General features: G+C 52.1%; 5 protein-coding genes across 5 annotated transcripts; 3 read left to right on the top strand and 2 right to left on the bottom strand.

Moving 5' to 3' along the window:
• Positions 1-12: 12 nt before the first annotated feature.
• PC9H_004340 (uncharacterized protein) lies at positions 13-3,414 on the bottom strand (the record flags this gene model as incomplete). Its single annotated transcript, XM_036773925.1, has 13 exons — positions 13-393; positions 452-539; positions 599-771; positions 834-956; positions 1,017-1,154; positions 1,220-1,469; positions 1,529-1,925; positions 1,983-2,422; positions 2,471-2,619; positions 2,667-2,820; positions 2,871-3,041; positions 3,098-3,220; positions 3,266-3,414. The coding sequence occupies 13 exons, from the start codon at positions 3,412-3,414 to the stop codon at positions 13-15; spliced, it is 2,736 nt and encodes a 911-aa protein (XP_036635398.1).
• A 647-nt stretch (positions 3,415-4,061) lies between these two features.
• On the top strand, positions 4,062-4,573 carry PC9H_004339 (uncharacterized protein; the record flags this gene model as incomplete). The annotated part of the gene is made up of 2 exons (XM_036773924.1): positions 4,062-4,120; positions 4,309-4,573. 2 exons carry the CDS (start codon positions 4,062-4,064, stop codon positions 4,571-4,573), a joined length of 324 nt encoding a protein of 107 aa, XP_036635397.1.
• Positions 4,574-5,890: 1,317 nt separating this feature from the next.
• PC9H_004338 (uncharacterized protein) lies at positions 5,891-8,257 on the top strand (the record flags this gene model as incomplete). The annotated part of the gene is made up of 5 exons (XM_036773923.1): positions 5,891-6,277; positions 6,337-6,447; positions 6,513-6,719; positions 6,782-6,917; positions 7,113-8,257. The coding sequence occupies 5 exons, from the start codon at positions 5,891-5,893 to the stop codon at positions 8,255-8,257; spliced, it is 1,986 nt and encodes a 661-aa protein (XP_036635396.1).
• Positions 8,258-8,635: 378 nt separating this feature from the next.
• Positions 8,636-9,284, top strand: PC9H_004337 (uncharacterized protein; the record flags this gene model as incomplete). Its single annotated transcript, XM_036773922.1, has 3 exons — positions 8,636-8,678; positions 8,789-9,049; positions 9,109-9,284. The coding sequence occupies 3 exons, from the start codon at positions 8,636-8,638 to the stop codon at positions 9,282-9,284; spliced, it is 480 nt and encodes a 159-aa protein (XP_036635395.1).
• Positions 9,285-9,684: 400 nt separating this feature from the next.
• On the bottom strand, positions 9,685-12,421 carry PC9H_004336 (uncharacterized protein; the record flags this gene model as incomplete). Its single annotated transcript, XM_036773921.1, has 4 exons — positions 9,685-10,386; positions 10,439-10,605; positions 10,653-11,967; positions 12,020-12,421. The coding sequence occupies 4 exons, from the start codon at positions 12,419-12,421 to the stop codon at positions 9,685-9,687; spliced, it is 2,586 nt and encodes an 861-aa protein (XP_036635394.1).
• Positions 12,422-13,995: the final 1,574 nt, after the last annotated feature.

Genomic DNA, 13,995 nt, shown 5'->3' with positions numbered 1-13,995 from the left:
ACCTGCCCGAGATCACAGCCCACAAAATTCCCTCACATTCTTCGCTTTGCTCATCACATAATGCACGTTCTTGGCCGTAATGCCTGGAAGACTTCGAAGAAGCTCCTCAGCAGCAGAGTTAATGCCGGCACCCAGCTCGGCGTCGTCCTCGGCTCCTACAGATATGGCTTTGACGGGATCGGGTTCAGGGTTAGCTTGCTTCAGTTCTTGGAAGATCTCCACTGTTGCATATGGCGACGAAGCCCAGATTATGCGGACACGAGGAAAGTGAAGCAGAAGCAGCACAATTTTCGACTGCAGTGTCGTAACAGCCTGGTTACCTTCGATGCCTCCACCCTTCTTCTGAGGATACTTCGCAGTCGGTTTGACATATGACTTCATGTCAGACACGATCTATCAAAGAACCCATGAATTTAGCTAATTGGAGAGAAAAAGAAGAAATATGCCGAACCTCGAGGGAAAATGCCTTGTCTTCCTCGAATTCTATGAGGAGGACAGGGTGTTTGTAGTGGACCGACATGAGCTCGCATTGGGTGTATCTGTTGTCCATCAATGAGCCCACTGTTAATGCGCGACAAGCGGAGATGGCTCGACTTACAGCCTGCCACTATTAAAACTCGATATGAGATCCGAAAGGCTCTTCCGTTCCACGCAGATGTCCGGTGTGAGAATGTAATCGCCGACCGTCAGCGTGGCCGGCACAACTATTATGTTGGAGGCGTGCAGCAATGACGGCAGCGTCGAACGGAATTCTCTCATATCCACGATGACCTTGACGGCGAGCAGGGAACGTGATCAGGGGTGGGGCTTCCTCGAACACCGCGCTGACATACCTGAGCCGGCGTAGTGCTGATCTCGCGCCGGCCACCTGCGATTCTGGAGCTAATTGTCTTCAGAAGGGCGTCGTTCGACGTACTTCCGGGGCCTTTGTCTTCGAGAATGGGCAGCAACATTGTCTACAATAACGGAAACTTCAGTGGAGAGAAAAGAAGGCATATTATTAACGTCAAACCCACAGCACGTTCTTTGATGAGCCGTTCGAAGGACTCTTTCTCCTTCCTAATGCCTACAAGATATTTGTGTTCTTCACAGGAATCGCCGTACACCATATGGTACACCCTGACACCCAAACCCGGGTTCGAGCTCTTGTATACCTTTTTTCATAGCAAACAAGTCAGTCCTGACTTATGACATGCAATGAAAGGGGGCCGACACCCACTTCAATACGCCGAATAAAGTCCATATTCGGCTCGAACATCACGATGAATTTCGGGCGCATCTCACCAAGGATGCTGTCGTCCCCGTCGTCTGAGTACGGTCGCACCACGACCGTTTCTTCAGGCGTCAGCAACCCGTAGCTCGTATCGAAATCGACCAGGAGCTCAGTCGACGTGAAATCCAAGTCGTCCGCATCCACGACTGTTGCCGACTCCACTACGGCCGCGGTTGCGTTCTGCGTCGCTGCCCAGCTGGGTGCACCCGAAGTCAGGTCCTCGCGAGTGTAAGTACAGCAAGGGACGCTACTTACAATTCTGCGAAGCTGTCTGCCTCCATCTTCGAGTCTCCTTGAGCGTCCACGTCGATGAGCGTTGGTTCGACGGACGAGCTCGCAGCAGCACTCGACGGCGCACCCCCACGCACGCGCCTCCGCCCCGCACTCCGCTCCGCCTTCTCTCTATCCTTCTTCTTCAGCGCCTCGCTCAGCGCCGCAGAACTCTGCCGCTGAAAGGTCGTGCCATCATTCCTTTGCTGCGAGTTCAGTTTGCCTTTCCACGCCAGGTAGGAGTACAGTTTTCGAAGCATCATCTTGCGGCCTTGGGTTCCTGCAGGAGCGTCCGCGTCCATGGCGCTCAAGAAATCACTCAGGATCTCGGCCTCCCGAGTCGACGACGTCATCACAAGGACGGTATTCGTTCCCGGGACAACTAAACCGACGACATTTAATCAAAGGAGCCCGCCCATTGAGGAAAGCAGTTGCATACCTGTGGACGGGACGGTAGGCGGCGGCAACGACTCCTGACGGATAATCTCCCCCTCGATTTCTTTGAGTATGTCCGCCAACAGCGTCCACTTGGGCAGCTCTTCAAGCACCGGCTCCATCCCTTGCGGCACCCAAAACGGCTTGTCGGCCTTCGACGCGCTCTGCCCTGACGACTTGCCGACAATACCATGGATTTCATCCAAGGCGTCCCAGCCTTCTTCGTCGACGTCACTCACCATCTGCGCACGCTCAGCTGCCTTTGTACTAGAGCTCATTGTGTAACAGCGCCGTTTGGCGGCTTGGAAAATAATATTCGCCGCGTCCGTTACCATCCACGGCGAGGGGTGTTGCTTCGCACCCCCGGAGGACGACGTCGTGCTGGAAGCGACTAGCGTTTCGAGGTACGCTTGGAATTGCAGGCAATCGTAGCTCAGGAGAAAACTGTGCACAGCGTTAGCAGTAGATCGAACGGTTTGAGATCAGGCTAACGTGAGGAGGCGCCGAAGGGTGCCAAGGTCATTGACGAGTTGCTTCGTTTTGGGTCCGACTTTGTGCCATACCGAGTCCAGTTGTCTGCGCACAATGATGTCGAAAGACCGGAAGTAGGCATTCTCGACATTGAAATCGTCTAGGTCGAGCTGGGAACTAGTTCGATAACGTTCATTGTCCGCTTCGCACTACGTACCGATGTATTGGACCGTCTCAGCTCGGACAGCGTAGTCGTTATGCATTGGATGATAGCTTGGTGGATCTCAGACATAGACGTCGTCAGCGGCTGCGACAGCTCAATCACGTCGGCGCGCCTTCGCTCGAGCGACTTCTTGATCTCCTGGTGGAACCTGCCCCACCGTCAGCGCTCTGCACGGGACATTGCAGTGCCGCGACCCACCGCGGATATATATGCACCGAGCGCAGCTGCAGCTCCTTCATGATGTTCTTCAGCGGCGACAGCCCGCTGGTGATGTGCTCCGGCTGGTCCGTGAACGCTTTCAGAAACCCCGTCCGGTTCTTCTCGCGGTACAGCCGCACGATGAAGGCTTCCAACACCAGCGCCGTCACCCTTGCGTGCGGTCACGTCAACGCACGTTCACCGGCGGAGCTCGTCGGGACACGCACTTCTCAGCATGCAGAACGATGATGCCGCTGATGAGCTCTGTTGGGATGTTCGCCTGCAGCATGTCAACTACTAGGATACGCGAGGTGACGGATATGAGCCCGCCCTTCTTGTACAGATCCTGCCTGAGACTAGTTAGCAGCGGTCAGGCGCATCAAACGCGCGCGCACCGCTCCTTGTTCGTCTTTTCGAAATCGACAATACGCAGACCGGGGTTTCTGCAGCCCATCAGGCCGAGTTCTTCGCCAATCTCCGACTCTTCCTCCTGCGACGCGTTGAGCAGGAGCACAAGGTTCTTCGGGGAGTCGTATATCTTCATTAGAGTACACAATATGCGGCGAAGGCCCAGACCGCGTGCGAGCACCAGCAAGTCATTGGTAGCGGGATCATGGATGCGTTCTATGATAGATTTGTGGTACGGCAGTAGGCTCACCATCGAATTGTAGGACTCGGCAGGTTTTACCATTCTAGCTTCGTGCGAAGTGCGAAGATATTAAGTAGCAATTAGCAAAAATAAAGTTTTCACGGTGAGTATTATGCTCTCACGATCACAATTTCAATACATCAGTATGAAACTCTCACCGAAATATTCGCCTTGACTCCCTGATAGTAACAAGACGATATACTGCTACACGCCGGAGCTGACTAGCCGATAAGTACAAGTATATCTGCACGATGGTATATCAGAGCAGGTATTCCCACCGTCGTATCGGAGGTAAGCACTTCTCTTGAGTTTCCTCCGAAGAGCATCGACTACGTACACTTACGGATAGCACTGTGCGTTGCATTTTGAAGTTAAGGAAGCCTGGTAACCGAAGTGAGAAAATGGGCGTGACATGTCCGTGCTCTAATTCGGTTTCGAAACTCGCCGACGGAAAGTCTAGCGAGGTCACTCTTAGGTTAAGGATCTTGATGTTATAACTCAATGTCAGCCATGAATTGGACACCTCGTTAGCACCATTCAAGATGCCAAAGACACCGCCCAACCGGGTAAGCATCCGTCCCCAAGGAAATGTTGCAGAAAGGTACGCCTCAGTGTTTGTAAATGAATACTGAGACACGTGCGAGGTGGGCTGCGTGTAGGCCCTGGTGTACCGAATACACCCCGGACTCGTGTACCTTCGGAGTCAGGAGACACGAAGTGCTCCATCGTTGCTGTTCATTGCTTTAGGGCTATACATTAGTACGTGAATCTTCTTCTATCGCCGAGAAGAAGAGGACAAGTTGTTGTGTCCCGAAAGAGCGAGAACGGCGAAAAGGCTGTCGCGCAAATCCAGGCTGCGGGCGAAACCTCGGTGGATGTCAAGTTAATCGCCTGCGATTTGGGCAATCTGAAGGAAGTACGGAGCGTGGCTGAGCAAATAAAAAAGGACGAAGGACGTCTGGACATTGTGAGTTCCCCGTTGGATAACTACGCAGACAAACGTGATGCTCAACGTCAACTCCGAAGCTCGTCGCAGCAGCGGGCGTCGGGGTAAACAAGTTTGATGAGACCAAAGATGGAATTGACAGACATTTAGGTGTCAATCATCTCGGGCACTTCCTCCTCATCAATCGTCTGCTTCCGTTGATGATTGAGCGGTTCGATGTAACTCGGAGGAAATGGTGACAATTCGAACTAGCTTGAGCCGCATTCAAGGTGGGAAACTTCGAGGTCTCCAGGATCAATCAAATTTTCGGAAGGCCGAAGTCACTTCAACTGGAGCATCCAAAGAAACGAATGAATCGAAAGACCTCTCCGCGAACAGCCTTTACGCACGTACCAAGGTCGCCAACATCCTTTTCACTCGCAGGCTTGTCGACATCAATATCATGGCTTTGGCCACCCACCCAGGACCAGTTCAAGGAGACATACGGGGAGGTCTTAGGGTCCGTTCTGAAATTGGTAACAGTTCCTTTCATGAAAGATCCGAACCAAGGAAGCGCCAGTACAGTTTGGGCCGCCGTCAGTCGTGAAGTAGATGGAAGTGACGGTGGAGGTGGCAGGAACAAGTGGCAAGGTAACCCGACGGCGCAAGCCAGCAACGACGAGTCGGCCAACAATCTCTGGCGCTTGAGCTTGAGTGAGGAGTTGATCCGAGAGAAGTTGGAGAGCGACGCGTTGTTCAAATGGGGAGCTCCATCCAGCTCGTTTGGGATAACGAAGAATGTATTTCGTTGTCGCCACGAGCTCTCTCGTTCGGCGGCTGGCTCACGGACCGGGAACGAATGGAACCCGGATGTGAAACGCAGCCGAACTCCTGAAAAGGAGAAACCCCTGTAAGGGGGGCCGAACTCAAGCCGGCCTAGGCGAAGTAGGAAGTACGTAGACGTAGGTTAATCTATGTAGTAGATGATGTAGTAGGGTACGCGATATGGGTGGGTGAAATGAAAGAGAAGACGCTCGAAATGCTATCGAGCGTGAACGTAAGAAGATGAAGGAAAAAGTAAACTAGAAATGAGTTTACCTATCGAGCGTGAACGTAAGAAGATGGGGGATATTCAAGGGAATATGGTACATATATATACGGATGCGAGACAAAGGCGCAAGGCTGAAAGGGAGGAATAGGAGATAGGGGATTCACGTGCACTCTCAGATGGACCGTGGATAAAATACTTCTATCCTCTCAATAAATGTACGGGAGTGTCACGTGTCACACTATTCTCTTGGTCCCTTTAGCTGAACTCCTGGGCCTGCGATCTCCTGGGCCTGCGATGCCCATGCCACCAGGTGGCCAGGTTGTGGCAATATCCTCCGAATTAAATTCGCAGTATGATTTCTCTCTCCTTTACGCACCTTCGCACTCGACGCAAGTATGAGTTACGCTCGCGTTTGGAACGAACTCATGAACCCCGAAACCGCTGGATCCCTGTCTGATCCCACAGCTGAGGGTGCCGCCGAGGAACCGTCAATACTCTGTGATCCCGGATTTTCCTATGGGCTCGATATGAAAACTTTTTTAGGTGACAAAGACAGTGACGAGCGGCGTCGGATAGATGGGGTGGGCGAGATTTCGGACGGATCGGAATGCGATGATATCTATGGGTCAGGAGAAGATGCCGACGACGATGCTTGTGCCACAAGTAATGTCCTTGAGACGTTTGCACAGCGCTCCATGCAGAATCCGACACCATCAGCGTTCGCTGCTGCAAATGCCAAAGATCAGCATCCGCCGAAAGACTCCCAGTTTCTCCTCACTCAGGTGCTTTCTACCGTCGTACGTCACGAGTCGCAGTGTGCTAACACGTATATCTTTCATAGAAAATCAGCCGCGCTCGCAATAAAGCATGGCAGCACGAAACACTCCCGCTGTATCAAGAATTCGTAGCAAGACAAATCGACCCTCCTTCGGGAGAACGGGTCAGCATGGAGGTTCGTTCGCCGTCCTTCCACCTCCACCTTCAGACTAGCGCGGCTCATTGTCACGTCCTTTATAGTATAATCACGCCACACAGTTCATGCTCGGCGGATTACAACTGGCTGGAAATCGAACGGCCGCTTCATGCGAGCCTTGTCAAGCCACCGATGATCAGTTACCACAAACCGAAACGCTGGGCTGCTTCACGCATATGGAAGCCTGGGCACGCCAGATTCTCCTGAATCACGATATTCCAGACGATCAGTATGACGAAAGCGTGCTCTATGTGAGATCTCTCTCATTTTCGTCGCCTCTCCCCCCTAATAACCAAGCGCACGTCTCACACAGTCGCTCATGGTGTTCGCCGAAACGTTTTACGAGGGGTTCGTGCACTCTACTGAGCAGCTCCTCAAGGAATCACGTGCACGCCAGGCCCAACGCCACTCGCCGATACTTGAGCTACAGGACTTTTCCTTTGGTGTTGGTGCGTGTCTTTACTATCTAAACTCGCGTACGCATACCACGAGCTAATCTTGCGGCGCGTCGAAAGACGTACAGTTGAAGTTAACTCCCCCGTTCCATAATATCACTTCGACACGAGTATTCCGGACTTTGAGGACGACGAGTGGTCCGTCCATCCTTCTCTCACCATATAGTCCTGTTGACGATTTTATATTAGCTCGTAAGCTTCAAGATCTCCAGCGGAAAGTCGATTACATTACAGGTAAATTGGACAGAGCAAGCGAAAAGGAGGACGTCCCGCGTCAAACGCGGTACTCCAAAGTCCAAGCTATCAAGCAAAACCTCGACGAGCAACTACTACTCGGCCGTGTCGTCAAGGACCTAGCGACGACTGCGAAGCCCAAAGATAAACAAAAGGGCGCGGTTTCGACTCCGGCTCCCGCTCGTAAACCGAAACAGAAGGACGACAAAGCGACACCGAGACCGACGCCAGATGCGGAATCGATCAGCACCGCTCCGAAACGGAAGGGACGTCCTCCAAAGATCTCGCGGAATGTTCAACCGATCCGCGCAATCTCACCTACCTCTGCGTACAGAGGCGGAACAGGCAAGAATGCTGCGTTACTAGAGAACACTCTCAGGGCTACTGCAGTGATGAACAACGCTATGGCTCCCCCGCCTGCGCCTGCACCAACAATGCTCCATTTGGAGGTCCCTTCTGGGTGGGCTGTACCTCAAGCTGAAGAACAATCCACTTCCTCAGGCGTAAGTGCAAGCAGTGTGGCTCTTTCTGCGTCGGAATTGGTACCCGGACCGGCGACTACTAGCTCTTTGCATCTACCCATCAGCAACGCGGCCTCTCTGCAACGGGATCTTCGTCCTGCGAACCTTGCTGGCTCTACTTCTGCTTCGGGTTCCTTGCCTCCTATATTCGTTCCGTATGACTATCCTACTCCCACTGATTCTCTGCCGCCGTCGCGCGACAGCTCTGTTCTCCGCGTGCTTGGTGGAGAGGCCGCCCAGCACGCAACTCCTCCAACACTTACGGCTCTCTCAGGGTTATCGTCGCCAGATACTCTGCCAGGGACCGTTTCCGATGACTGTGTCACTACGACGCCGGACGTGGACGCGGATGTTACTCCAAAGGCTGCTCCTCGCAGGAGTGGGCGAAAGGTGAATCCGACGCCCAAGGCTGAAGAGCTTATGCAGACGCGAGCAAGGGCGAAGGCTCGAGTGGAAAAGAAGGCGGTAGGATCGCTTACGAAAGAAGTCGGCATGTCTACTCGTTCGTTGACTGGGAAGGCTGGACGATCTACTCCGACACCTCAACCCCTCGTTAGGAAGAGAAAGCTTGGTGACTGAGTGTGCGGTATCAAAAATCGTCTGCAATCACTGTGGATAAATCAACTTCGTCTTATAGTAGCTTCTGGGGATAAACTGTAGCATAGCAGAACGACAGTATGTTCTACGCGAAATTCGAATGTGTTGAAATTCTGCGGACTTTGAATATGTAAAATTTCCTCTCGCCATTCTGGCTGGTATCCAATGTCAGTTCAAGCTTACTATGCTCTCGTCGTGTTCTTGCATGGTTTTCGGGTTTGGAAAACGTATTACCCTTGGGACCACATTTTTGGCCCATATACAATAATTCTACTCGCCATCGACACGCTTTTACTTGCCTTCATCCCCGTTTCCCAGTTGTATCATCGTTATCGTCCACTTCCTGTGAGTGACTCAGACATGGCGACTCGCGTCCTGAAAGCCAAAATATGGATCAATTCAAGTGAGTAGCTTTTGGACTCTCTGCTCCATCTTCACCGACCCCACCGGTCACACCCTCCGCCCGCGTTCAACGCTCGCTTCGACTAACTTCATTATTTCTTCCGCGAATAGTCTGTATGGGAGCCTTTTGGGTTCATTTCACTTTCGCTGTCTCGAAAGCCTCGAATTTGATGAAAATCCTCACCGCGAAACAACTCACAGTTGTTGTTATTTCGCTGCCGGGCTTGGTCTTCTTCACCACCATGGCTTCGACGTGGACGTATCTCATCTTGCTATTTGGGCTGTCTCAGCCTTCTCGAGGCCCCTCTGCAGCGGGGCAGCGGGGACAAGAGCAACGGTGTAACGGCTACATTGACTTCTGGAAAAATAATCGTATGTATAGGACTCCACTCGAGGGATCTCGGCGATGATTTACCTTGTTTGGCGTGTAGGGAATTGTATTGGATGGATGGCATGTAGCTTCCTGATCCCTCATGACGCGACCGCGACCGTGACCACCGAAGGGTCGCCATCGACACCCAAGACACCCTCGCCGGAAGCTCAGCCAGTGCACAATTCCAAGGCAGGAATCGATTCTGATGGGGTACACGGGGCTGAGGGGCGATGACGCCACCAATGGGCATGTAAACATAACTGTCGTGTTCAAAGTATCTTCAGGTGACGGAGTGACTGTCGATATCTATTGACATGGGAACGTTGTGAACTAGCAAACAGATTCCTTTGAATGAGGTAAAGCCGTCCTGGTCAGCACTCACTCCGAAACCAACTACCGAAAGGAAGCTGTTGTGTTACTGGCTGGGCGGCTAGGGGATGTATTCCAGCACGCGCTTATACATTCGACGTTGGTGGCATTATCGCTAATAAAACATGGAGCTATCTAGCATGCAAAGAGAGCCACGACGAATGAAAGATGAATATGTCCGGGATGAATATAAGTCGGTAAAGGATAAACATGAAACAACATTGGCATATAAACAGAATATAATGAATGTACATCAAGAGCATCTTCATTTCCTGCTAGAGCGCTGCTTCTTGCGAGGTGGCGTCTCGACGGGTGGAGCTAATTCCATGCAAGCATTGATCGAGCCTGCGAGGCTATCATGGGTTGAGATCAATTTCCTGCCGTCAGCGTCATCGCATAGATCGTCCGCTAGCGGTCGTTTCTTATTCGGTTTAATGACTTTCGTGTTGTCGATGTAGTCAATTTCTCCAGGTGATGGCACGGGAAGCAGCACAGCGTAATGACGTAATACGCCACAAAGCCACGTCGGGTCCTTGGCGATATTATCGAGTCTCGTTTGACGCTGCAAAGCCTGAAAGGTCGCCAAACCGACAGAATATGCGTTGAAGGGACCCTTTTTGGGAGGTGCTACGGTGGTGGCTTTGTAGCGAGCCGCGAATTCATCACAGAGCACTTGGATCAGTTCATTGATTTCGTCGATGCCGAAGGTAAGATCCTGGTAACCAGACCTCATGAAATTGAGTTTCGACGTCGTTCCTTTGCGATATGGGCTTCCGTCGACTTCTATGTAGTCGTCGAACATGTTCAGGAGGTCTTGCATTCCGAAGGCGTTGGCTTTATTGTGAGCGAGATGTCGAATACCCATGTACAGCAATACGTGCAGAGCAGATTCACGGTCGTCGACGAGGCCGTGGCATGCAGATTCCGGATTCGCTGTCAGATGCGCTGACATGAATTGCCATGTTCCCTGTACCAGCCGGTGAGCATCATTCACCGCCGTCTGAAGAATGGACACTTACAGTTCGATGCACCCTCGTTTTTCTGTCTTCCGTCAAATTGTCCATGAAAATACAATGGTCCCAATCGATCAGGATACCACGATCAGGTTTGTCCGTGGATATGAGGATGTTCCCCGCGCTGATATCGCGGTGGAGAATATGGAGCTCATCGTACGCGAGCTGATGGGCTGTTGAACCATAAGTATCGGTGCGATATCGATATATGAAAACTCACCTTCCATCGCGTCTGCCATAGACGACACCAGCTCGCGCGCTGATCGGAACATCTTGAGGTCTCGGCCAATGGTTTCGAGGATGATAAAATGCGCCGTGAGTTTCCTGATCAGGAGTTTACCGGTCTTCCACGGCATATCCGTATCATCGTAACCGATAGTAGTCGCTGGACAACCGTCCACCTCGGCATCACCTCCCGCATGCATCTTGGCGAAGTAGAGGCATGCCTTTGTCTTGCTGTTCGTCGATAGGAGGTCGTATACCTCGGCCTCCGTTTTCGTATATTCAGAATGCTCGCGCCAGTAGTCCTTGAAGAACATGACGACGTTTTTCGTGATTTGAACAACAGCGCGGTTGCGAGTCACTCGTCCAAACGGAGAGAACATTCCTCCATTGAACGTCGGTGCTGGCACCACGTAAGGACCCCCCTTGTAGTCCATGTGTAGGAGTGGGATGCGTTTCCTGTCGAGGCGTTGCTTGTAATTTGCCCCTCCAATGGTCCCATAGGCGGCTCCAGCATATGCTGCGAGGGCTTCTAGCGCAGCCGACGCTTCCGTATCGCTCGCTGTCTTGAAGCATGGTAGCAGACCACGTTGGGTGTCGGTGAGCTGCGCGAATCGATGGTAGAAATTGAAGAGGATGCTGGGGTACAGTGTGTAGTCGAAGCGCCGTGAGACGATGGCGCAGGAGCGGTCCCAACGGATGAAACGAGCGTACTTGCCACAGATAAGGACGCTGAACAAGTGGCTTCGGAACTGCATAGCCATGATGACGCCTGCGTAGCTGGCAATTTGCCCCCGGGTCTTCCTTCCGCCTTCAGTGTCGTTTTCGAAAGGATACCGAGCCGAAGGAGAGGGGTCTGAATCAACCTTGACCTCCACTCTGTCTTCTGGGGAATTCGCGGGGTGCTCGCCGTGATCGTCCTCTGCGACGAAGGCTTTCGTAACGGGAGCATCTACCGCTTGTTCTGCCGAATAATCAGTGGCATCTGGAGCCGAATCGCTCCTTTCGTGGTCAGAGACCACTCCAGCTTCTTCCCAGTCAGCGTCCTGAGGACCAGGGCCTGGGTAAGGTTCGCGGTCACTGTCAATGAATGCGTCGCGGCGGTGATCTGGCTTGAGTTCCAAGAAGCTGAGCATATTCGCAAAGTCGACTTTGATCCTCGTCTTGCGAGGGATCCACGGTTTCTGTCTATTGTAGACCGCTTCGTCTGTGCCAAGGCCGCTGAACGAGTCTCGATGGTTGTGGGTGTCTTCGAAGTTGATAGTACGAGATAGTACGCGATACGCCTTGGGCCAACCATGAAGGGCGGCGTGCTGAGAGTAATGTAAGCACGGTATGATTCAAATCGTGATTAGTGCTACTTACACATGCACGGTTCATGTCACTTTCCCCAGACTTGGCTGCCATAGATTTCAGAGTGGTGAGTTGCTTCTTAGTGGGCTTCTGGGCTTGGAATTTCTTGAAGGCACCGGAGTCGTCAATGTTCCATGGTAAGAACTTGTGCATAAATTTGATTGGGTCGACGTCTCCAATGTAATGACCCCGGGATTCGTGAGCCATGTTGGGAAAGAGCTTGTCGGGTTTGACGTGGTCCATTGCCCAGAGATGAACAGCTGCAAGTCTTGCAACGCGCGGCGTTGGCTTTGGATCGTATTCCTGAGGACGGTTTGCAGGGGTAGCAGGATTCGGAGGGCGTTCCGGGTGCGTGCCACCACTGGTGAGGCTTGCTTGTTGAGAGTGGGTTTGAGATACTGGATTTTCAGACATGGTGTAAGCGAGTGATAGAAGCAAGGAAGATACTACGAGACCGAGTTTATATACACGCCAGCTTACCTTTCGAATGTGGCCGTTTGGAACAATGGAAAGTGAAGGTGGTGGCGAAGACTCAACCAAGGTACGTCATGTGACATGGCCACATCCCTATTATGGTAGGTAGTTAACAACGTTCAAATCCCGCTATCTCAGCCACAGGCCACCCGCTCATCTCTACGTGGTCCAGAACTACGCAGTGTTTTCGGTGGACGGCTCAATCAAGCAAACAATGTAGCTATTATTGTCCCTTTGTGGACTGGATGAACCAATAGTTCTCGTATATCCCAAGTTGACACCAAGGCGGCACTCGCAGTCGAAATCGCCCACCATCATCAACATTCATCGCGCACCTTCTCCGCCTTAGCTGTCGTCGCCCACTGTGTCCGTTTACATGCTTTGTACCTCTACCACTAACTCCTGGGGCCCTGCATCCCATGGTGACAGTCCTGCTTGCCTTGAACCTTCCCCCCCCTCAGGTCCAAATTGTGGAGTACTATCGGTGGAGTACCATTGGTTGGCAGCCTTTCAACTCGGTGATGACAACGCACGGAAATATCGCTCGATTCTGCAGCATCATCGATGAACACCGTCATTTTATTCTCTTATCCGACATCTTGACTCCCGAACCCTTCGAGCTTCGTCTCTGGAAGGGTTCCAATCACTCCGAGGCTCAAGCAAGGTCTTATCTCTGACTCTGCCAAGTCATCTGATAGACGAAGCACAGGAAAATATCTTCGTCGCCTCGTTCCCTCACCTACAGGCACTTCCCATCAAACATTTATTACGACGAGGGGTGTCGCTCAACCTACCACAACGTTGCGATGCTTCTGGGGTCGTTGTTTGGGTCCTCGTGTTATGGATGACCTACTTCGATGGCTAATGTCAGAGAACTCGATGTCACCGATAGAATGCATATTTCTCGGATCCGTCGACTCCACGTATGGGAAGCTACTCGATCGCGTGCCGCTGTTCTTGTCTAGGCTACGTACGCAGTGTGAAAAGCGTGCGGCTCAAGCTCAGTACGATGTGGGGTATGTTCACGTCCATTTTGCCTCGCAATGTAGTTGACATTTCCCATGGTGCAGACATGCCACCCCTCACATTCGCTGAGAACACGCAGCTAGAAATCATCCGGCTTGATTTCAAGTCAAATCTGTCAAAATGGATCTCCTTTCTCTCGACAGTCTTTTCGTCCATATTGTCTATGTCCGTAGGCACTATCCTAATTATCATACAGATGCCGGGTAGCTGCCAGCGAAACTTCGATTGGATGGACTTGGGAAGCGTTATGAAGTCTCCGACGTTCGCGAGTCTTCGCAAAGTTTCTATCCTCTACTCCCGACCGCACATCGCTGGAGAACCGCTCCACTTAGAACAGTGGCAATATCAGCCAGGCGTTCGCACGTCTTGAGGATAAGGGTGCCTTGACCGTCGGGTAAGAGGATCTGGTTCTGGCCATTGAATTTGAATCCAACGAAGGGTCATGCGTTCTAGAGTGCAGGTTTAGCTGCGACGAGCTTGCTTTGAAT

Source organism: Pleurotus ostreatus (assembly GCF_014466165.1).
Source record: "Pleurotus ostreatus strain PC9 chromosome Unknown scaffold_2, whole genome shotgun sequence".
Lineage (NCBI taxonomy): Eukaryota > Fungi > Basidiomycota > Agaricomycetes > Agaricales > Pleurotaceae > Pleurotus > Pleurotus ostreatus.
The sequence above is the reverse complement of the archived record's forward strand: the minus strand, read 5'-3'. Positions and strand labels throughout refer to the sequence as shown.